Genomic DNA, 24,463 nt, shown 5'->3' with positions numbered 1-24,463 from the left:
GGTCCAGTGGTTAAGACTTTCCCTTCCAATGCAAGGGGTGTGGGTTTGATCCCTGGTCCTAGAACTAAGACCCTACATGCCTCATGACCAAGCCAAAACATAAAGCAGAAGCAAAATGTAACAAATTCAATAAAGACTTTCAAGAATGGTGCACATTAAAAAAAAAAAAAACTTTAAAAATATGAAGGAAGAGATTGAAGATTCCATTCAGTTCAGTTCAGTTCAGGCACTCAGTCGTGTCCATCTCTTTGTGATGCCATGAATCGCAGCATGCCAGACCTCCCTGTCCATCACCAACTCCCGGAGTTTACTCAAATTCATGTCCATTGGAAGATGGGAAAAATGATGGATCTTGTCCCTGGGGACATAGAAGAGGATACATCCAGAGAAAAGATAGCAGGGCTACTCTTAAACAGAGGAGGAACCCGTTTTCCTCTTTTACCAGGGGGACGGCGGCAATGATAGTGTGAATGCTAGTATGGTTAGAGGCTGGCAAGGATGGGAACCTGTGTGATACATCACCCAGTTACTTTAGGTTTTCTCTTTGCAAGAGAAATTAAGGGTTTTGAAGGCTGGAAAGGGCCAGTGTGTGGAGTGAAAGAAAGACTAACCAGGGCCGTGTAGAAAGACTTTGCACAGGATTAATGGCCCTGTTAAAGTTGTATTATTTGAAATGGCACTAAACTAAGCAGTTACAGGGCTTTCCCAGCATCACAGATACTGTCTTCCACAGATATTTACTGAAGATTGTTCCAGGTGCTGCAGATGTAGAAGTAAGCAACACAAAGTCCCTGCTCATAATGAGCAAGCAGTAAAAAGGGAGACTGACAATAAACAAGTCCATCAGTAATTCTATAAAAACACTCTGAAATATCTTAAAGTTGGAAGGGAAAAGGCAGGTGGTGGGGAACATTCAGGGTGGGCTCACTTGCACGGGGAAGGGAATGAGATTCTCTGGTGAGATGACAGTTTAAATGATGGCACCATAGGATGTAGCCTAACAGAAGGTAAAAGAAAAGCCGAGGAAAAGCCGAGCAGACCTGAAGTAAGAATTCTCAGGAAAGTGGAAGAGGCAGTGCAGAGGGACTAGAGAAGTGAAAAGGCCTCTGAGAATGGGAAGGCCGATGTGTAGATGACGCAAGTAAAGGATTTCAAAGGTAACTATTCCATATGATAACATCAGAACATCACCCTGAAAATGCAGATAGGAATGTGGAATGGAGGTGAAGGTCATGAGACTTGTAAGGTTAAGAAATTCTTAAGTCAGATAGTAGTAGAGATTGTCCACGTAGTCCCTGATGTTATCTGGAACGTGGTAGAACATTTGTGGTAGGGAAGACTGAGCGAGGTGTCGAGTCTTTAATAAAGACGAATGCCTAGGAATTTAGTAGATGACAGAGATAACGCAGCTGAGATGGGGATGGTCAGCTGGCAGAAGCCTAAATAAACCCAATGGAGAGGAATGGTCTGAAGCTGCGTAGAGTGACCGTAGAAGGCTGGTTTTGTTTTCAGTGTTGCAGTGCTGAGGGAGACAGAGTTTCAGGGAAAGGGACCTCCCTTAGATCAGAGTGCGGGGCAGCGTCCTGCGAGTAGGCTGTGTGTGAGTGCGTCACTCAGTCGTGTCCAACTCTGTGACCCCGCGGACCGTAGCCCACCAGGCTCCTCTGTCCATGGATTTCTTCAGGCAAGAATACTGGAATGGGTTGTCATTTCCTCCTCCAGAGGATCTTCCCGACTCAGGGATCGAATCCAGGTCTCCTGCATTGTGGGCAGCTTAGTGAGTAAGCTTAGGGCTTAATAAATCATACCTTCTTGTCCAAGATAATTCTAGAAATATGTTCTTCTGATCCTGCTTCCTCACACAACCCAAAACGCTTTCTTTCCCTCTCTAAAGGCAGACTTGCAGGAGATACCCTTCTGAATGGAGGTAAATGTTTGCTGATAGGATCAGATTCTAGAATCACAGCATGGGCCACCTGATCTAGAAGTTAGTGCTGCCAGACATAGTGGCAATGATTATAGTGTTTTATTAAAGTAAGTATGGGAAAATATTTCATGAATGGTGTCTTTCCAAACCCTTCTCTATACCCTGCCTTACTGTGAAGAAATTATTTATATACCATTTCCAGGTGAAGTTTGGAATAGTTGTTCAGTTTCTCGTTAGATGTGGACATTTTTGTTTTCGTTTTCAGAGGTGAAATAAAATGTGTCATTTGTACTTTGGAAATTAGCCCACTCTGGTTAGGGTTTTCGACTTATGTGTGTCATCAGTTATCGTATCACCCCAGTGGGTCGGGGGCAGCGGGTAAGAGGAGGTGGTGAAGGGTCACCTGTCCAGCATATTGTGTGGGAACTCCATTTGATAGAATTAGCCATGGATTCGTTTTTATTTTATTTTTTTTATCAGCCTAGATGAAAACTCAAGGTGAACCAGGGAGTTCTTAAAGCAAAATGTTTGTTTAAAAATTTTTCAGAGGCATAATCTTCCTTTAAAATTAAAAGGAAAAAAAAGCCCAAACAAAATTGTCGCATTTTAGACACAACATGTCTTTAAAACTTTTCAAAGTAGTACCTTAGCCTGAAACTAATAAATAGGGGTTTGGTCCATAGCACAGACTAGGTGGATTGGGAAATCAAATTGAAATCGATTAGCAGGTAACCAATGACCAGCAGTACCTCTGTTTCTTTGGGCTTGATGCTTAAAGCAAAAATAAACAAGCCAACCATTAAGTGGTGAAGATGGTTTAGGCCATATCTTTTAAGTAGTTTCCTTTGTTAATTAAGACTTTATTGAACTTCAGAGAATTTCTTATTTAAAGAACTCGCAAATCATTAAAGACTTTAATAAAACATGGTTGAGGATCTAGTAGTTCTTTAAAAATACTCCCAGAAAAGAAAGTTTTTGTTAAATATAGGGGCTTAATTTTCTGCTTTAATGAGATTAATTGAGTGAAATTAAGATGTTTCTGACACCTCTTGCCAATCTGAAGCCAGAATGAATTCATTATCCCCAAACATATATATATAGCAATTAATGATTTCGCTAACTTAGAAACCAAGAAGCAAAGTATTAAAATTATATTTGTTCAGAGAAATAATTTAATTATATATAAGTGAATCAAAGAAAAAAACAATATTTTTAAAAAGTCATTAACTGAACAGAATGTTTCTCTAAGCCCTGCGTATAATGTTCTGTAGCACGGAAGTGAAAATGCGTTGAGAAAAAATGGTACAAGTGAAACCTTGAAAGTCTGCTTAAACTCGTATCCATGCAAATATGAATCTCTAAAAGAGAATATAAGGTAGCAGCTACAGATGCTATGAAACATGATATATTTCAACAACTATGGTAATAAACTTAAAGAAGTGGAAAGATTTGCAAAGCTGACAAACTAGCTGAGTTGCATGCAGGCCCTTGTTGCAGGATCAGCTCCATTCCAGCCCCAGGCACTTACTAAGCTAAGGTCATTGGCTCTGGCTCCCTTGTCTGGTCCATCTCGCGCCTGGTGAACTGCCTCCGACCCCAGTCTAGTGACTGGGTTCCTACCTGTCCCTTGGGACCTCACTCCTGGCTCATCCCCCAGTTCTGGAAATTGAGTTTCTGCTCTTTCTCCCTTGTCTTCTGGGACTGGAACCTAGCTTAGCTCTTAACCTTGTTGCCTTTTGCACACAGTCTGCTGGGTACTGCGCCCTCATCACAGCTGCCTGCTGCTTCTTGTCCCTGGGTAGCTTCTTCCCATTGCTATTAGCCAGGAACTTCCTCTTCTGCTGATCACTCATAGTCTATCTAAACTGGGATTCAGTCTCCCTGGATTGGCTCAGGCTACTTCTACCTGAGCCCACTTTAGTGGCACATGACAACCATCTATATGGAAGGAAAATATTTCTTCATTTGCTGGCGAAGAAACAGCTCAGTGATGTTCTATGCTGACACAGAAAGCAAAGGATCTGCCTTTTCTTTCAACTATCAGCCAATCATGCGTGTTAATTTAAAAAATTTAGAGAGGGAGCAATCAGTTTTTTGTCTTGTTTTATTTCAATACAAGAAAATCTATGTGTCAAAAGTTCAAAATTTTTCAGATACTGCCTATCTGACTTTAAATGAACAATAAAAGCCATATTTAATTGTAATAACAGGAAAAAAGAAGCCAGTATCAAAACATCTTAAGATTCTGATACAGTAAAAGTACAGCTTTAAAATAACAGGTGGTGATAATTCACTAACAGAAGGCGAGAAGGAAGGGTTCTTTGGGAGCGTCTGTTATGGACTAGTTATTGTGCAAGGTATTGGAATTAGAATCGCTGCTGTGAGTAAAGGGCGTACTTGTAATTATTATTGCTTTTATAGTCTGTGGATTACCTGGAAATATACTTTGAGGTAATTGTTAGAAACTGCACATCTCGTACTTATAACTTATTGCATGGTTGATAGTCTGAAGCTCCATCTCTAACCTAGCCATACAGTCATACAAATGATGCCTTTATGTACGAATCTTACAGAAGAAGTCAACCTGCAGCTTAATATCTGTCACCCGTGAGAACTCTGTCTGGATTCACGGGAGGCCTTGTCCAAGCAAGGGCTCCTGAGAGCCTAAGTTGACTGGCCAAGGGCACGTGCTAAAAGATGGTTTATAACTCTCTGACCAGCCATACAGATAGATTGAGGATCAAAAGGCCCATTTCTATTAGATGCACATGATGAAGACTTCTAGGATAAGGCTGGCTATTACCTGCAACCTCAGCAAGAGGAAATCCTTTCCCGTGATCAGCTCCCTTCCCTAAACCGGACAGGGTGACAAAGGCCACGCCCCTGCTTGTTGGTTCCCACAGATCTCTTTCCACCAGTTGAAGAGGCAGGGCTCCTCCTCAGGGATGCTCTGCCCTGGGGATGTTGAAGCCCTGGGGATCTAGCCCTTCATTCTTTATCCATCCTGTGTCCTTCCTTCTGAGGATGACCTCCCTTTCCATACTCACAGAGAGCCGTTCTAATGCCAGTCCTCTTTCAATTGCTTCTTTCATGGAGCCTGTCACTCACCTTCTCTGCCTGGACCACAACTCTGGTCCTGACTCCACTATCTGTTAAATGAATGAATGAATGAAATGTCTTCCCTCTTCCACCTTTGCCTAGCTAACTCCTTTGCTCCCAACACATCCTATATGCTTACCCATAACTCACATCACACTTGTAGATAGTTGTCCAATGTCTAGATTTGCCCCACTATAATAGCTATTTATTTCTATCTTACTCATCAGTCTGTTCCTAGCAGCTAACAAGGTGCATCACAAATAGTTAAGTCACCAATAAATACTGATTGTGTATATGAATATTTTATGTTTTGTATTTATATAGTTTATTTACATTTTATATTTGTTTATATTTATTCTGTCAGGCTCCTTATCTTGGTTACAAAGCCACTGTTGTCCAGGCAAGGTGTTTTCAGGGTACCTGATACATAAATACAGCAGCAAAGAAGTGGTCTCATTCTGACTGTTCCACATATGTACATCTGATTTCTTAGTTTTGTATCTCCCCATCAAATTTCCCGAGTTTAACCCTTTTCTGTCTGATCTATCTCTTTTGCTAGCAGTAATTATTCTCTTCTTGGTGGTTTAATTTTCCTTGTTAATTTTACCCTCCTAAGCTAGAACTGGGCCAACAAGGAGACAAGTTTCTGTATGTATTTCTCTTCCCACTATTTTCCTGTTTCAGGGAGATTCTGTAACTAATTTCCTACCTACATAAGCATTTCCAGCTTCATATGACCAAAATCTCCACGGGTTTGGCCTTTCTTTTCCAACACCAGCTCTCTCAGAGCTTCTCCCTTCTCACTGACTCATCTCTGCTCTCCTTTAATGAGACCCCGTGCTCACCTTCTCTTGAATGTCTCTGTTTGGCCAAGTGTGGCTGATTTTGGACCGTCATCCTTGAAGATTCCTCTGTCCCAGGTTGTTTCACTCATAGTGTGCTCATTCAGACTCCTGGTTAGTCCACACAATCACCCGTCATAAGCTCATTTATCAAAGCACACTGTAAGTGTCTCCTTGTCTCTGAGTTATAGAAAATAGGAGCTTTACCTGTCAGCTGGATGCTGGAGAAGCTCGGGAATTGGAAATGAGAGTAGGACATGACAACCTTCCTTTCTAGAAATAGTTACTTTATAGGAATTCATGTGCACCATGAAAGAAATAGTCTTGTGTCAGAGGAAACCCTGCAGATTCTGTGGGGGCAGGGATTATATCTGTTTATGCACCATGACATATATTCAGATCCCAATAGTGTCAGACATGTAGGGGTACTCAAAAATAGTTGTTGAAAAGTTTCAGAGTCTTTTCATGGTCCATAAAGAAAAAAAATCTTTTTTGGAGAAGGCAAATGATTTAACATAATCTTCTGGGTCTTCTGTAATAGAAGAGAAATAGGTTTAAAAAAGATAAACATATGGAGCCTTGCACTACCTAAATGCCTAATTTTTTAATATGTACTCAATGTCATAGTGCCCACTAGAGCTTTGTTTTTATAATTTTGACTTCACTTTAGGCAGTATTCTAAAGCACCAGTGAGTGACTCAGTTTATCCTTCATTGTGATCTTGCACAACTCCCTATCCAAAATTGACACAAAGGCAGAATGTTTTGAATTACTCCAAGTAATTGTATATCATTGAAGTTGGACTGATCACTTGTGTTCAACAGCATGATCCAAAATAGGAAAATTTTTAAATGGGAGAAACGTGACTATGTAATCTCGTTTTTTCTCCTCAGAGATACCCACCAGTGTCCAGAGTTTGAGATCTACCTAATAAAGTTACTAAGGGAACAGTGTAGCCTTTTCATAACCTTCTGTATCTTTCCTTAAATGAGGAACATTATTATTCAGTAATATTATAATCAACATGCAGCCTTGATAACTTATTTTAAGTGATATATTGTATTTAAATTGGAGTATAATCTTTAATAGCTTTTTGCCAGCAGAGAATCTTTTAGGATTTAAAATGCAAATTGGACTTGAAAAAGAAAATTTATTTTTAGACTTAGGGCACTTTAACTTAATTGTAACACAGTTTCAGGGCTTCCATTTGTTAACAGAATGTTTTGGGTTGTGAATTTTGGAGGAATCCCTACTGGAAAATTATTGACTATCCTCTCTTGGCTATGAGCCATTCATTTAAATGGGCTGTAAGATAAGCCTGAAGAATTTCACCAATTTGGAAACGCCAACGAAGGATTATTACTGTAGGTCCATTAGACTTGAGATTTCTGTAATTATCTATACAAGTTGTAAAGTCTAGGGTCAAACGAGGTGAAAAACTTTATGTAGCTATACTCATGTTATGAAGCAATTAAAATCTTAATTGGGCATCGAAAAAACAGTGACTGCCATATAATTTAACTTGGATTCTCTCTCTCTGTGCGGCTTGAGTTATGGAAGGATGATTCTATAGAAAGACGTCAGCTTAAAGTTAGACCTAGGCTCTCTCTGAAGTCGTATTGATAACTTCAAGCATGTAATTCACTCAGTGCCTAGGTTTCCTTAAATAAAGGTAATATGTCCTATTTATAGAGCAATGGGAAGATGTTGTAAGAGAGAAAACTAATTAAAACCTTCAGCTTTGCTACTTACCAGCAGTGTGACTTTGCATACCGATTCCTTATCCTCAATTTCTTTAGCTCTAAAGTGGGGACTCAATTACTATAGCTCTAAAGTGGGCTTCACTGTTGGCTCAGACAGTAAGGAATCTGCCTGCAATGCAGGAGACCTGAGTTCAATCCCTGGGTTGGGAAGATCCCCTGGAGGAAGGCATGGAAACCCCCTCCAGTATTCTTGCCTGGAGAATCCCCATGGACAGAGGAGCCTGGCGGGCTACAGTCTATGGGGTCACAAAGAGTCGGACATGACTGGGCGATCAAGCACAAAAAGTGGGCAAAAATATTGTTGCCATACTTCAGACTTAAAGTTTGAAGCAAATGCATGAGGTAAGCGCTTGGTGCCTGACACATGTCAAACACTGACTTTTTATTGTTATTATGACATACACATCTTTGGCTGAACCTTAATTAAAATCCTATAGTTTATATTTTACCTATAAACTTGACAGTGAGTCTCTCTGTAAATCTGATCGCAGATGGATTCCAGGTTAACTGTGTATAGCTTGTGTCTGTGTGTCTGTGGGTTTGGAGCCTGTGGGGGTGTGGTTGTGTGTGTGTTTCTGCCTCTGCATTCAAGGTAAACTGGTCACGTGGTACAGTGGTAAAGAATCTGCCTGCCAGTGCAGGAGATGTGCCATATGCAGAATTCAATCCCTGGGTTGGGAAGATCCCCTGAAGAAGGAAATGGCAACCCACTCCAGTATTCTTGCCTGGACAGAGGAGTCTGGCGGGCTACAGTGCATGGGGTCACAAAGAGTTAGACCTGGCTGAGCACACAGGCATCTTGTATATGAAATATAATTTTAAGCTAGTTACTCTTCAACACAAAAAGTAAATCTCCTTTCCTGGGAGTTTCAGCTCTACAGAGAAAATTCACTATCCTGAAAGTTTCTTCAAATCTACCTGTGTAAATCCAGTTTCTGAACAGTGGTGTAGAGGTGGCTTTTGGCACTGACCAGTTGGACTAGTGCAAGACTTGACGTTGGCTTAGCTTGAACTTACCCAGTGGTTGACAGGGAGTGTTTGACTAAATGATTAACTAGCAGTTCTTATTACATCCTGATTATATCTAGCATCAGGTATACCTTCACCTGCTTCCCCCCAGCCTTTCTTTAACCGAGGTATCAGAAAAGCCATTCGAAACAGGGATTTCATTTAAAAGGGAGGATTGAATTTTGTAAGAATCTGAACATTTATAATGAAAACTGTTTGGTTTTATTAGCATTAGTCTGTGTGCTTGCTAATGTTCAGTCATTTTCTCTTTACGAATGGTCCCCCAGATTCTAGTTTCTACATTGCTGCCTTCTGAATGGAGTCCTTTGTGACCCATTGTAATTACATTGCATTTTCCTTGTGTTCTTTCAAAACGTTCTGACTTCGCCTTAATTTTGGTTGGGAGATGGTGGGAGGAGGGTGGCAGCAGGGGAATGAGGTCAGCAGTACTTTCAGAATGTTGTCAAAGGAGATTTTTAAATTGTCAAAAATTGCCTAGTAAGTAATAGCGAGCTTTGTGGTTTGCGTTGTTTAGTTGCTCAGTCATGTCCGACTCTTGTGACCCTGTGGCCTGTAGCCCGCCAGGCTCCTCTGTCCCTGGGATTCTCCAGGCAAGAATACTGGAGTGGGTTGCCATGCCTTCCTCCGGGGGATCTTCCCCACCCAGGGATGGAGCCCGCGTCTCTTGTGTCTCCTGCATTGACAGATGGGTGCTTTACCACTGAGCCAGCAGGGAAACCCGAGTACCAAGCTTGGAATCTGTTAATGAAGCAGACAGCCTAGGAGGTTGAGTCAGAAATGAATGTCCTCTGGTCTTCACAGGAGTGTTTGCTCCTAGATGCCCAGCATTTGTCTGATGTCTTCTGGACACTTCCAAAATGGTCATAGACCAGGCGGATGATTATAGTAATTTTGAATGTACCAAAATGAAAATGTCATGTGGTTGGGAGCAGAAAACCAAGGGCGTAGGCTGATTCAGAGAGAGAATAAGCTGAAAGCAGTTTTGCTCATAACAGCTTCCTTAAACCTGACTTAAGCAGGGAAAGAAGAGTCAATGAAGAAATTTTGCCACCAAGTCAGGAATGTTTCATATATGTTATAAATAAATAGATGCCTAGTCTATTTAAAATGTTCAACACTAAAACATATAGTAGTCAGGAGTTTTTAATAATACAATAGTAACTGAGAAAGAAATGATTTGAATCCATTCCTACTTAATATTGTTGCTTGTTTTGCACTTTTTCCTGGATATTTTTTTTAAAACCTGAAAGAAAAAAATGGACAAAAGTGTAGTTGACCCTAATCATTTACAAATTTTCTATTTGCTAATTTGCCTACTGGCTAAAATTTATTTGTAACCTCCAAATCAATCTTCACACTTTCGAGATCGTTTCTAGACTGATGAAAGATTTCTGTCACCAGCATATGTGTACCCTGCTGATGTCCAATGGGATTGTAAATGAGGGTCCTTCTCTTGGTCTTTTTACTGCCACATGTTTCACATTTTTTATACTATTTGTTAATTATTTTATTGTTTAAAATGGTCCCCAGGCCTAGTGCTGAAGTGCTGTCTAGTGTTCCTAAGTGCAAGAAGGCCGTGATGTGCCTTACAGAGAAAAGACACGTGATACATAAGCTTCATTCAGGTATGATGCAGTGCTGTTGGCTGTGACTTCAGTGTTAACAAATCAATGATATATATATTAAATCAGAACTTAAACAGGAACACATAAAACGAGGTTATGCATTGATCAGTTGATGAAAATGCTGTGTGATCAGAGGCTCATAGGAACCGAACATTGTATTTTCCAAGGGTCAGTGCCTCAGAATTTTTTAAAATTCACTTTTATTGAAGTATAGTTGCTTTACAATTTGTGTTAGTTTCTACTGTACTGCAAAGTGAATCCGCTATACATATACATATATCCCCTTTTTTCAATTTCCTTCCCATCAAGGTCACCACACAGCACTGAGTTCCCTGAGCTATACAGATTGAGCATGTGTTAATTCAGTGTTACTGTTGACTTTAGAACAAATCCATCAAATAATAGAAATTCACCCTGATCATCAGTTGAGTTCGGTCGCTCAGTCATGTCCGACGCTTTGAGACCCCATGGACTGCAGCACGCCAGGCCTCCCTGTCCATCACCAACTCCCAGGGTTTACCCAAACTCATGTCCATCAAGTTGGTGATGCTATCCAACCATCTCATCCTCTGTCATCCCCTTCTCCTCCCACCTTCAATCTTTCCCAGCATTAGGGTCTTTTCCAATGAGTCAGTTCTTCACATCAAGTGACCAAAATATTAGAGTTTCAGCTTCAGCATCAGTCCTTCCAATGAATATTGAGGGATGATTTCCTTTGTGATGGACTAGTTGGATCCCCTTGCAGTCCAAGGGATTCTCAAAAGTCTTCTCAAACACCACAGGTCAAAAGCATCAATTCTTCAGTGCCCACCTTCCTTTATAATCCAGCTTTCACAAAGCTATGGAAAAACAATAGCTTTGACTAAGGGGACCTTTGTTGGCAAAGTAATGTCTCTGCTTTATTAATATGCTATCTAGGTTGGTCATAACTTTTCTTCCAAGAAGCAAGCGTCTTTTAATTTCATGGCTGCAGTCACCATCTGCACTGATTTTGGAGCCCCCCAAAATAAAGTCTGACATTGTTTCCCCATCTATTTGCCATGAAGTGATGGGACCAGATACCATGGTCTTAGTTTTCTGAATGTTGAGCTTTAAGCCAACTTTTTCACTCTCCTCTTTCACTTTCATCAAGAGGCTCTTTAGTTTTTCTTCACTTTCTGCCATAAGGGTGATTACATCTGCATATCTGAGGTTATTGGTATTTCTCCTGGCAATCCTGATTCTGGCTTATGCTTCCTCCAGCCCAGCGTTTCTCATGATGTACTCTGCATATAAGTTAAATAAGCAGAGTGACAATATACAGCCTTGACGTACTCCTTTCCCTATTTGGAACCAGTCTACTTGGAACATTATTTGGAACAGTATGGTTCATGTACTATTTAAGACTGGCTTGGAGAATTTTGAGCATTACTTTACTAGCATGTAGGAATTGTGAACTTCCAGATGTTCAAGCTGGTTTTAGAAAAGGCAGAGGAACCAGAGATCAAGTTGCCAACATCCACTGGATCATCCACTGGAAAAAGCGTTCCAGAAAAACATCTATTTCTGCTTTATTGACTATGCCAAAGCCTTTGTGTGGATCACAACAAACTCTGGAAAATTCTGAGGGAGATGGAAATACCAGACCACCTGACCTGCCTCTTGAGAAACCTGTATGCAGGTCAGGAAGCAACAGTTAGAACTGGACATGGAACAACAGACTGGTTCCAAATAGGAAAAGGAGTATGTCAAGGCTCTATATTGTCACCCTGCTTATTTAACTTATATGCAGAGTACATCATGAGAAATGCTGGGCTGGAAGAAGCACAAGCTGGAATCAAGATTGCCAGGAGAAATATCAATAACCTCAGGTATGTAGATGATACCACCCTTATGGCAGAAAGTGAAGAAGAACTAAAGAGCCTCTTGATAAAAGTGAAGGAGGATAGTGAAAAAGTTGGCTTAAAGTTGAACATTCAGAAAATTAAGATCATGGCATCTGATCTCATCACTTCATGGCAAATAAATGGGGAAACAGTGGAAACAGTGGCAGGCTTTATTTTTGGGGGCTCCAAAATCACTGCAGATGGTGATTGCAGCCATGAAATTAAGATGCCTGCTCCTTTGAAGAAAAGCTATGACCAACCTAGACAGCATATTAAAAAGCAGAGGCATTACTTTGTCAACAAAGGTCTGTCTAATCAAGGCTATGGTTTTTCCAGTGGTCATGTATGGATGTAAGAGTTGGACTATAAAGAAAGCTGAGCACCAAAGAATTGATGCTTTTGACCTGTGGTGTTGGAGGAGACTCTTGGGAGTCCCTTGGACTGCAAGGAGATCCAACCAGTCCATCCTAAAGGAGATCAGTTCTGTGTGTTCACTGGAAGGACTGATTCTGAAGCTGAAACTCCAGTACTTTGGCCACCTGATGCAAAGAACTGACTCATCTGAAAAGACCCTGATGCTGGGAAAGATTGAAGGTGGGAGGAGAATGGAACGACAGAGGATGAGATGGTTGGATGGCATCACCGACTCAATGGACATGAGTTTGGGTAAACCCTGGGAGTTGGTGATGGACAGGGAGGCCTGGCATGCTGCAGTCCATGGGGTCACAAAGAGTCGGACACAACTGAGTGACTGAACTGAACTGACTGAGATGAGTGCAATTGTGTGGTAGTTTGAGCATTCTTTGGCATTGCCTTTCTTTGGGACTGGAATGAAACTGACCTTTTCTAGTCCTTTAGCCACTGCTGAGTTTTCCAAATTTGCTGGCATATTGAGTGCAGCACTTTCACAGCATCATCTTCCAGGATTTGAAATACTCAACTGGAATTCCATCACCTCCACTAGCTTTGTAGTGATGCTTCCTAAGGACCACTTGACTTATCATTCCAGGATGTCTGACTCTAGGGGAATGATCATACCATTGTGATTATCTGGGTCATGAAGATCTTTTTTCTATAGTTCTTCTGTGTATTCTTGCCATCTCTTAATATCTTCTGCTTCTGTTAGGTCCATACCATTTCTGTCCTTTATTGTGCCCATCATTGCATGAAATATTCCCTTGGTATCTCTAATTTTCTTGAAGAGATCTCTAGTCTTTCCCATTCTATTATTTTCCTCTATTTCTTTGCACTGATCACTGAGGAAGGCTTTCTTATCTCTACTTGCTATTCTTTGGAACTCTGCATTCAATTGGGTATATCTTTCTTTTTCTCCTTTGTCTTTAGCTTCTCTTCTTTTCACAGATATTTGTAAGGCCTCCTCAGACCAACATTTTGCCTTTTTGCATTTCTTTTCTTGGGGATGATTTGATCACTGCCTCCTGTACAATGTCACGAACCTCCATCCATAGTTCATCAGGCAGTCTGTCTACCAGATCTAATCCCTTGAATCTACTTATCGCTTCCACTGTACAATCATAAGGGATTTGATTTAGGTCATACCTGAATGGTTTAGTGGTTTCCCCTACTTTCTTCAGTTTAAGTCTGAACCCTATTCATAATTCCTGTTCATTCATTTGCACGGGAATGTATCAGTGATCTAAGTAAAGGTGAACATTAAAGAAAACTAAACCCACAACAAAGTGCCACAGCACAAAGCTTCTTGCTATCCAGTGGCAATCATTTATTCAGATTTACATTATTTTCCTGAGCATCTTCCTAGGAGCACTTGACACATGCAGAAGTCTCTTTAAAATACACATACACATTCATACACACAGGGCCAGACATCTGGCCTCTATGGAACGTACATGTATAAACTTAGGAATCTTTCTTTTGGTAGTGCCCCAAATTCCATTTTCAGTCAGCAAACCATTGATGTTATTTGAAAGTGTGGCGTATAGATAAAAAAGGGGGATCCTAAGACATTGGAAGCCATTGGCATTCAAAGGCAGACCATGGATTGCCTCTTCTTGAGGTAGACCAGTAGCTGGTTTCCAGTGAAGCTAGAATTCCACCATGCCTAATCATGTCTGATAACTAGTGGAGTGGTTGTATCTTGGGTCTGTTTGCTGAAAGGGCCAGGGTCCTCCTGAGATAGAGAGCTCATCTCAGAGAATAAAAGTCAGGCTCAGCAGAAATGTCTGTTGAAGAAAGCCTCTCCCATCAGAGAAGTGATTCTGCATGCAGTCCAGTTTTTGCTCTTGTGGTCCTCCCCGAAACCAGGCCCACTGGTCCTTGTGGTTCTTGGGAGAGGAAGGCGTGGGGAATAAAATCAAGAGAGCTTCTCACCTGGAGGGGCCATGAGCCCTCTTGAGACTGGGTCTAAGACAGTGACTGATGGAAGAGGGCGTGTTCCCTGCACCAGAGGTTGTGGACGGGATCCAGGAAAGAAGGTTGTGGAAACAAAGCCAGGATAGTGGGGGCCTAAGGAGAGTGGGCTTGTGCAAAAGACACTTGTGTGATTCCCTGCCATGCTGTGCCCGGGACTCAGAAAGGATCAGTGCGCCTAGAAATATGGGTTTTCATGACACGAGCCCATTCACACTTACAGGCCGGAAAGGCGAGAAGAAGTAGGCCTGATCCATCCAAGTATTCCTGGAGTAGGAAAGGGCAACCCACTCCAGTATTCTTCCCTTGAAAGTTTCATTGATCGCAGAGCCTGACAGGCTAGAGTCCATGGGTCAGTCGGGTCGCAGAGTTGGACACAGCTGAGCGCACACATACACGTATCTAAGCATGGGACTGTCTTTACTTGCTGACACTGAGTTCTCTTGTTTTCATTTTCCATGTTTCTCTAACTGTCTAATCTGATAGTTCTTCCCTTGGATGGACATTAGAATCACTCAGGAAGCCTTAAAAGATTGCTGGAACCACCTCAAAGGTTTTGATTGATCAGGGATCTATCCTTGGCATCTTTATATTTAAAAGGCATCTAAGGTGATTCACATGGTTAACCAGAGTTGAAAGTTGTTGCCGTTAAATATATCACGGAAAATGTTCACTCTCCATCATCCGTCCTGCTCTATCTAGAGGAGGGTTAGGCAAGAACCCTGCTATGTGTCCACCTCAGGAAGGGGTCTCCTGGGTGTGCCTCTGTCTGCTCGCTTCTCTGTGAAGAATTCATCTGTTTCTTTCCCTGTCCTTCTTCCTGGCCCCTACAGACTCCAAATTCTGATGCCTTCTCCTTTTTGGGCTCTGCACTAGTTTCTGGTGATAAGCTCAACATTGAGGGGAGGAGAGGAAGTGAAGAAGAGGGCAGGGCAAGGGGAGAATAAAGGGCAATTGGGAAGAAGTGGAGGGGGAAAGAGGGATGGAGCACGCTCACTGCATCTCACACACCCCGCCCATGGCCCGAGTGTGGAGGGGAGCGTGTGAGCGGGGAGCCACACACACCCAAGTGTAAGTTCTGGGTCTCTGTCACTCACCAGCTCCTGGATCTCGGGGAAGCTACCTTTTTGGCTTGTTTTCTTTTTGGCTGTCCTGGGTCTCCCTCGTGGTGCACAGGCTTTCTCTCGTTGTGGACCACAGGTTCTGCAGTGTGTGGGCTTCAGTGGTTGCGGTGTCTGAGTGCAGGCTTAGTTGCTTTGCAGCATGTGGGATCTTACTTCCCTGACCAGAGATCAAACCTGTGTCCCCTGCATTGGAAGGCAGATTCATAACCACTGGACTACCAGGGAAGTCCCGGAACTACTTAGTCTTTTACAACTAAAAAGTGGGGGAAGCTCAGGGATTCAAAACAAGTGTGACTGATTTAAGAACTCTAAACATTTTCTCAGCTTATGTAGCATCTTCTAATCCATATGCATACAATAGACCCTGGTAATGAATACAGCAATTAATAACGTCCCAGATGGTAGTTGAGCTTGTTTTTAAATTCCTGTGGTCAAATAAGTTGGGCAAATGTTACAAAAAGATTAGTTGGAGAAAAAAAAATGGTGTGCCATTTATTATCAGCCCAGAACACTCAAAATTGTCATTCGTGAGAAATAAGCTCATTATTAATAAAAGATTACTTTTCTTGTCTTTGTGTGACTATTTTCTTAAATTAAAAATAAACTCTTTTCTTATTGTAAAAGCAAAGCATGTTCATCTAATACAAATTGGAAAATAGAGATAAGCAAATAACGCAAAATTAAACACACTCGTAATCCCTCTACCCGGATATAATTGCTGTAAAGACCTTTTAGACTTTCTGTTTTTATACAGATTTTCAAGAAATTATAATATGCACTTTCTTTCACCTTTATAAACATCTGGTCAACAGCATTTCGTGTCAATACATTGGCATTTACTACATCATTTTTATGTCTGCTTATGAAGGTAAAATAATTTTGTTTGTTTTTAAACCACATTTGTTTACCCAGAAGTCAGAAACCCACAGATTAGGAAACATCTGAAGAGCCCCAGGTGTGGCTTTGTGGAAAAGTTGAGTAATTCAAAACAAAGTGCAAAATATAAAAACAATTACAATCAGTTCGACAGCGGTGCGTCTGTTTCCTATGGGCCTCCTACCCACGAGTCTACCGCTGACTTCAAAGGAGAGCCAGCACAGAGGGGTCCAGAGGATAAAGTGCAAAACGGGAATCAAAACCCACGATAAGAGATTAAAGCAAGGTTGATCAAAGCCCCTGCATGAAAGTGCTAGCCCATGACTTGCCTTGGCCCGTGGCCCCGAAATAGTCATCAGAACAGAACTTTCTTTGATGTGAATGGAAGCGCCTGTGCTCCGATGAGCTCTCTGGTCAAAGGGAAACTTTAAAAGTGGCACAGAAGGGGTTGGCAGAGGTGTGCTCTCTCTCCTCTCTCTCTCTCTCTCTCTCTCATCTGCACATACCTTACAAATTGCTTGAATGCTGCTTCTTTGGTTTGTTGTCCAGATGTAAGTGGTTTCAGTGGGTATCAAGTGAGGAATTCAACCTAAGATGGGAAGGATCGTCTTTTCGTTGAGGGAGGTGAGGCTGTGTGAACGTGGCATGTGTCTGCACTCATGAATGTGGAACTTCAGCCACTGCTCCTCCTTTTCATTCAGGGTGGGTCAGTATGTGTTCGATGCCCTCCTCACTAGGAGTCTATGGCTCTTTGTGGTGTTAGGATAGAAGCCATCTATTTCCTCAGAGAATAGAAGAAAGTAGAAGTGCTTTCAAAATGGTGGTTGCCTTTACAACATTCAGCTTACATTTTTTAAAGTGTGTTGAAAGACAAGGGTTGTATAAAATCACTAAAAAAAATGTGTGCTGAGAATGTCTTTAGGTAGTAGTCCTTTCAGGTTCCAGTTTTCTGGCTTTTCACTTTACATAATAATCTTCTACTATTTAGGGTCTTTATTTTTATTTCCACTGTCATATTTTCATTTCCTTAAAAGTTTAAGAGATTTTCATTTTCTCTCTACCTTTTTAGGATCTATTTCTTTAATCTTTATCTGCGGTTTCAAGTTAGAGTTTTTACTGACAAGTCTTGATCGAGCACAATGTTAGGCTCTGAGAGAAAACTGGACATTGTATCTCTGCCTTTACGGGAAACACAATCCAGGTGAAGAGGCAATGGGTTTTCCAACAGAAAAATGAATGTCCAGTCAGTATGGGCTTTGTAGGGACGGTCCTTCATGAAGAAAAAGGATTTGAACTGAGCCATGAACGACCCTGAAATTTCTGACTGTGAAAAAATAAAAAAGGATATTTTGACAAGGGTTGAGGCAACATAGTCAAAGTTACAGAAATGGAGAACTGTAAGATGTTTCATAGCATAAAATGAATACGTTCATTTAATTGGGGCAGATGGCCCATGTAAGAAAGTGGTGAGAGAAGCTTCTCTAGGTATATTAAGGTTAGAATGTGCTATGAATCTGTATTTTATTATGAATGTGAGAGGATTGAATACTTTGTAGTGGAATATTGAGTACTTTGGAGTGGAAAATGGCATACTGAAATGCTAGGATGGTGTGAATCCAATTGACACTCAGGATGGATGGCATGGGGAGTGGCTTGGGGCCATACTTTGGTGAAAAGGCATGAATAGACCCTTAGAGAGGAAGGACCGAGAAAGAGTGGGAACAGTGGGAACTGAAAGTATGGGATTGACTCTGGAGGCTTTGAAATGAGAACTGGTCTGACCTGCAGGAACTGGGGAAGGAGATGTGTAGGAGGAACAAGTAAAGGGACTCATTGATGATTCAGTAATGTCATCGTACAAACTTAACGCATTTTACTGAACATTCCAGGTGACAGGAGTACAAAGAGGTTGAGTTCATCAACAGAGTGGTTAGGAAGACTCAGCAGGTATTCGTATGAGAAATTCAAAACAGCTTAATCTAGAGCATTTAAGACTGAGTGAGACAGTGACCTCCCAGGAGTTCAGAGAAAGAAATTTTCCCTATGGTTTGGAAGAGATGGGACAGAAGCTGAACCTTGAATAGTGGGTAGAATTTGGAAGGAATAGGAGGAGAAGTTAAAAGGGTCAAGTTTCTACTCAGCCATAAAAAAGGAACGAAACTGTGCCATTTGCAGAGACGTGGGTAAACCCTGAGCATGTCATACAGTGGGAAGTAAGTCAGAAGGAGGAAAAAAAAATCGTATATTAACACATATATGTGGAATCTAGGAAAATGGTACAGATGGACCTATTTTGCAAAGCAGAAATAAAGACACAAACATACCGGTACCAAGGTGAGGGAAGAGAAGGTGGGATGAACTGGGAGACTGGGATTGACATGTATATGCTACTATGTATAAAATAACTAACAGTAACCTACTATATATTTATGTGCAGCTGATTCACTCTGCTGTACAGGGAAACTAACACAACAGTGCAAAGGACCTGTACCCCAAGAAAACTGTTATTTAAAAGGGGGGAGTGGGGAGGAGAGAAACAGAGATGCAGGGTAGAGAAGCACAGGAGTTTGTGGTCCATGGGGCAAAACCCACCTGGCCGAAGTACAGTGTTTTTGTGAAAACCCAAAGAGGAGAATCGAGAGAAGGTAGAGACTTTTGATTAGCCAAGTTAAAGAGTTCGTAATTTAACCTGGGCCGTGTCAAGCTACTGACATTTTTGAACAAGGGAGTAGCTAGAGCAAAGTGGTCTTTGGGGAAGTTCAACCTGTGAAAGATGTGCAACATATGTATAGAAGTAGAGAAATAATACTATGAATAGCAAGAGGAGTAGTTGGGTGACATCTAGTCAAAAGGGATGAAGATGTAAACTAGGTTGACGTTGATTGTCTAGAGCATAGGAAAGAGGCAAAAGAGTTACTGATAGCCCAAGGGAGAGCATGAAATACAGAATTCTACTCAAGATTTCAAACCTGGGAGGCTGTGATAACAATTGTACTGCATGCCAAAGTACAAACATCCAGAGAAGACTGGTTTGGAGGCGATACAAAGAATGCTCAAACTACCGCACAATTGCACTCATCTCACGTGCTATTAAAGCAATGCTTAAAATTCTCCGAGCCAGGCTTCAGCAATACATGAACTGTGAACTTCCAGATGTTCAAGCTGGTTTTAGAAAAGGCAGAGGAACCATAGATCAAATTGCCAACATCCGCTGGATCATCAAAAAAGCAAGAGTTCCAGAAAACCATCTATTTCTGCTTTATGGACTATGCCAAAATCTTTGACTGTGTGGATCACAATAAACTGTGGAAAATTCTGAAAGAGATGGGAATACCAGACCACCTGACCCATCTCTTGAGAAATCTGTATGCAGGTCAGAAAGCAACAGTTAGAACTGGACATGGAACAACAGACTGGTTCCAAAGAGGAAAAGGAGTATGTCAAGGCTGTATATTGTCACCCTGCTTATTTAACTTATATGCAGAGTACATAATGAGAAACGCTGGGCTGGAGGAAGCACAAACTCAAATCAAGTTTGCCAGGAGAAATATCAGTAACCTCAGATATGCAGATGACACCACCCTTATGGCAGAAAGTGAAGAAGAACTAAAGAGCGTCTTGATGAAAGTGAAAGAGGAGAGTGACAAAGTTGGCTTAAAGCTCAACATTCAGAAAACTAAGATCATGGCATCAGGTCCCATCACTTCATGGCAAATAGATGGGGAAACAGTGTCAGACTTTATTTTTCTGAGCTCCAAAATCACTGCAGATGGTGATTGCAGCCATGAAATTAAAAGACACTTATTCCTTGGAAGGAAAGTTATGACCAACTTAGCAAATTAAAAAGCAGAGACATTACTTTGCCAACAAAGGTCCATGTAGTCAAGGCTATGGTTTTTCCAGTGGTCATGTATGGATGTGAGAGTTGGACTATAAAGAAAGCTGAGCACTGAAGAATTGATGTTTTTGAACTGTGGTGTTGGAGGAGACTCTTGAGAGTCCCTTGGACTGCAAGGAGATCCAACCAGTCCATCCTAAAGGAGATCAGTTCTGGGTGTTCATTGGAAGGACTGATGCTGAAGCTGAAACTCCAATACTTTGGCCACCTGATGCGAAGAGCTGACTCATTTGAAAAGACCCTGATGCTGGAAAAGATTGAGGGCAGGAGGAGAAGGGGACGACAGAGGATGAGATGGTTGGATGGCATCACTGACTCAATGGACATGGGTTTGGGTGGACTCTGGGAGTTGGTGATGGACAGGGAGGCCTGGCGTGCTGTGGTTCATGGGGTCGCAAAGAGTCGAACACGACTGAGTGACTGAACTGAACTGAACTGAACAGAGAGTTTAGTCTTAAAGAGACGGAGACTAAGATGACAGCCAGGCAAATGTGTCCAGAAGTGGTCAGAAGCGGGGGCTCGAGGCTCAGCCGGCAGACAGATTTACCATTCCAAGCTGGAAAAATCCACACAGCTCAGCAGTTCTTTAAAAGTGTTTAATTAATTAATTTATTCAAAAGGCAAAGGATTTTCAAAAGCTCACTTGAGAACTTATACTCTCTTGATGCAGATGAATTCTCAATTGCTCTTTTGTTCTCCCTGCAGGACAGTTCAACTTGTATGAGAAAGAATGTGGGGAGGGCAGTGGCAGGGTTTTCTCACTATTCCAGATGTAGAAATTGTGAGCATGGCAGTCCTGTACATAATGTAATATTTTTCTCTTTGTACATCTTCTCTTTATGCCTCTTTCTATTAACTGAGACATCTAGTATAGTCAGGTGTTTTGCACATTGTAAATACTCAACATTGGTTGATTTATTTTTTCATCGTAATTCTCAAAGATAAAATCATGGATGAAAGAAAAACTAACAAGCTTACAGCTAATTTTATAATGACAGACTCTACATAAACAAATGCAAATTGGATATCCAGTGTGAACTGCAGAAGTTTTGTAAGTAGAGTCCAAGAAGTATTAACTGTAGCTTCAGATCTTTACTGAAACAATAAAATCTATTAACAGTCCCACATGCCTTAGAGCCTCAGAGATGTTCAAAGGTCACAGCACCTTGAAGAACAAAGTCAGCAGCCAAAATTATCAGAGTGAAGAGTGACTCCAGGCCCAGGCCCAGGAACAGCTAAAGCAGGCCTGCATTCTTTCTTTCATCTGAGGTAGAAACTAGAGAGATGCTTGGTTGTTTAAAGAAAGAAAGAGGTAAGATGCAGGATAGGAGGACCCAGACCTCTCAAGAATAAAACCAGCCATAATATTCATCATTCAACCTAAGTCCACAGTTCCACAAGTGAAAAGAAGAGCATCGGTCCAGTTGACTTGATCATAAAGAAGTAACATGTCTCTTTTTTTTCTCCCCTTCCAAACTACTTACGAAACAAACCCTTCACTTTATCTCATCCTTTCTCTGGTCTTTCAGCCGCTCGACTGATCCAGAACATGGATGCCACTGTTGAGCCTTGTACAGACTTTTTCAAATATGCTTGCGGAGGCTGGTTGAAACGCAACGTCATTCCTGAGACCAGCTCTCGTTACAGTAACTTTGACATTTTAAGAGATGAATTAGAAGTCGTTTTGAAAGGTTAGTGAAGTTTAAGTCTATGTATCAAAGATTTCTGTCTTAATACATCCATTTTAAGGCCTTCCCAGGTGGCTCAGTGGTAGAGAATCTGTCTGCCAGTGAAGGAGATGTGGGTTCAAGCCCCTGGGTCAGGAAGATTCCCCTGAAGAAGGAAATGGCAACCCACTCCATTATCCTTGCCTGGGAAATCCCATGGACAGAAGAGCCTGGTGGGCCATAGTCTATGGGGTCACAAAAGAGTCAGACACAACTTAGCAACTAAATAACATCCATTTTCAAGATTTTACTTGGGAGTGTAAAAGCCATTACAAGGAGCGTCACACAAAATTAAAAGTTGATAATCCCTCCAAGTTTTGTGGACCATTGCCGAGTCACTCTAAGGATGGAAGACACCAAAATGAATATGTTGGCGTCTCAGCATTCTTGCTTTCATTTGTATGTAACATGATAAATGTTTTATTATCCATGAAAGTGGCATCTTTATGCATTTTACAGGAGAAATTAAATGATTGCCACTAAACAGGACGTGCATGTTCTTTCTACCCTGGTCCTGTGTTGAAGTTGCTGTAAGATATTACCAAGATTTGATTTCCCAGACTAGGTAAATCTGTTCTAATCCAGATATAATCAAGACACTCTCCCTGGGAAGTTGAGGAAGTTGTGTCTAGTCCTTTGTTATCCCATATTCTGTGTTCTCATTTAGAAGCTACTTTGTAAAAATAAAAAAATATATATTTTTTTTGCTATTTTTTAATATCCAAGCAAGTAGAACATTTCATTTGGAGCATGAACAGTATGATCACACAAAAATAATTACCCTTCAACCATCAAGAAGACTGTCATATTAAATTCCAAATTCCAAAAACAAATTTGTTTTCTTTTTAATCTCAATATCAGAAAAAGTAACTTCTGAGAGCAGTATGTATCACTGTTCACCAGAAACTAATAATCTGGTCAAGAAGACTTTCATTTAAGTTGGCTAATCAAAGTAACTCCTCCTTCTACACCAGGAATAATGATCTGATAAGGAGTTTGGTTTTTTCCCATAAGGTTTTGGAATGGGAGAGGTATGAACACATAGAAGCTTTTTTTTTTAAGCCACAAATGCATGGAAAATGTTATTTAGAGCCGCAGATGAGCGATTACAGTGATGCATTTTCCCAACACTCCATTTCAGATGCCCTTCAGGAATCCCAACCTGAAGATGTAACAGCGGTGCAGAAAGCAAAGACGCTGTATAGATCTTGTATAAATGAGAGTAAGTGCTCTTTAGTTTATTTTATTAGGAGTATGCCAAAACATGCATAGACTTCATAATATATTTATATTCATTGTTTTTAAAAGCTGCTATTGAGAGCCGAGGCGGAGAACCTCTACTCAGACTGTTGCCAGATATTTACGACTGGCCGGTGGCGCTGGACAACTGGGAGCAAAAATATGGTGAGACGGTCTTCCCTTTAGAAAAATTATGTCTGTTCAAAATCTGTTATTACTATACTGTAGTATCATATTAATGCATTAAGCATCTAGTGATAATACTTCACCTTTCATTTCTTCAGGTTCTTCTTGGACAGCTGAGAAATCTATTGCACAACTGAATTCTAAATATGGGAAAAAAGTCATTATTAATTTTTTTGTTGGCACTGATGATAAAAACTCTACGAATCATATAATTCATGTAAGTTTGTATGGCCAGAAGCCAGAGTTATCTTTAAATTGTGATAAAACATTCACACGCATTGTTGTTATTGATATTTAGAAATAAGGCTTGTTCTTATTTGAATTGTAGGAACAAACTGGTAATAAATTCAAGGACAGATACCTGGATTTCCAATTTTGAAACTGTTTTCTTGATGCTGTGTGTTAGACATTCAACTGTCCTTTCTGCTATCTTTGTTTAGATAGCTCTCCCTTTATAAAAATAAATGATAAGAAGTTAAAGACTTCAGGTCTCTCCTGTTTAGAAAAGGGGCTTCCCTGGTGGCTCAGTGGTAAAGAATACGCCTGCCAATACAGGAGACTTGAGTTTGATTCCTGGGGCAGGACGATCCGCTGGAGGAGGGCATGGCAGCCCACTCCAGTATTCTTGGCTTGGGGAATCCCAGGGACAGAGGAGCCTGGTGGGCTACAGTCCATGGGGTCACAAAGAGATGGACACAACTTACTGACTAAACAACAACAGTTTAGAAAAAGCACTTGATTTCTCTGTATGTTCATGAAAGGGGCATGGTCTAGTTTATATAAGTAATACAGGTTGGAAATCAGAAATTCCTAATTGACTGCAAAAAGATCATAAAAATGGGATTTCGAACATAATTTTGATGCTTGCTACATCT

At 41.1% G+C, this 24,463-nt stretch overlaps 1 protein-coding gene across 5 annotated transcripts in view; it reads left to right on the top strand.

Moving 5' to 3' along the window:
- Nucleotides 1-24,463, top strand: part of MME (membrane metalloendopeptidase) — a 106,381-nt gene that overhangs the window by 16,853 nt on the left and 65,065 nt on the right. For 4 of the 5 annotated variants that reach the window (XM_020905836.2, XM_020905837.2, XM_020905835.2 and 1 more), the window contains exons 4-7: nucleotides 21,966-22,127; nucleotides 23,305-23,385; nucleotides 23,472-23,567; nucleotides 23,687-23,805. In XM_020905836.2, the coding sequence (XP_020761495.1) occupies nucleotides 21,966-22,127; nucleotides 23,305-23,385; nucleotides 23,472-23,567; nucleotides 23,687-23,805 (458 nt within the window). The remainder of the gene's footprint in view (nucleotides 1-21,965; nucleotides 22,128-23,304; nucleotides 23,386-23,471; nucleotides 23,568-23,686; nucleotides 23,806-24,463) is intronic. The other variant, XM_070466557.1, reaches the window with a different exon arrangement.

The sequence above is a fragment of the Odocoileus virginianus genome, chromosome 4, assembly GCF_023699985.2.
Source record: "Odocoileus virginianus isolate 20LAN1187 ecotype Illinois chromosome 4, Ovbor_1.2, whole genome shotgun sequence".
Classification (NCBI taxonomy): domain Eukaryota; kingdom Metazoa; phylum Chordata; class Mammalia; order Artiodactyla; family Cervidae; genus Odocoileus; species Odocoileus virginianus.
The sequence above is the reverse complement of the archived record's forward strand: the minus strand, read 5'-3'. Positions and strand labels throughout refer to the sequence as shown.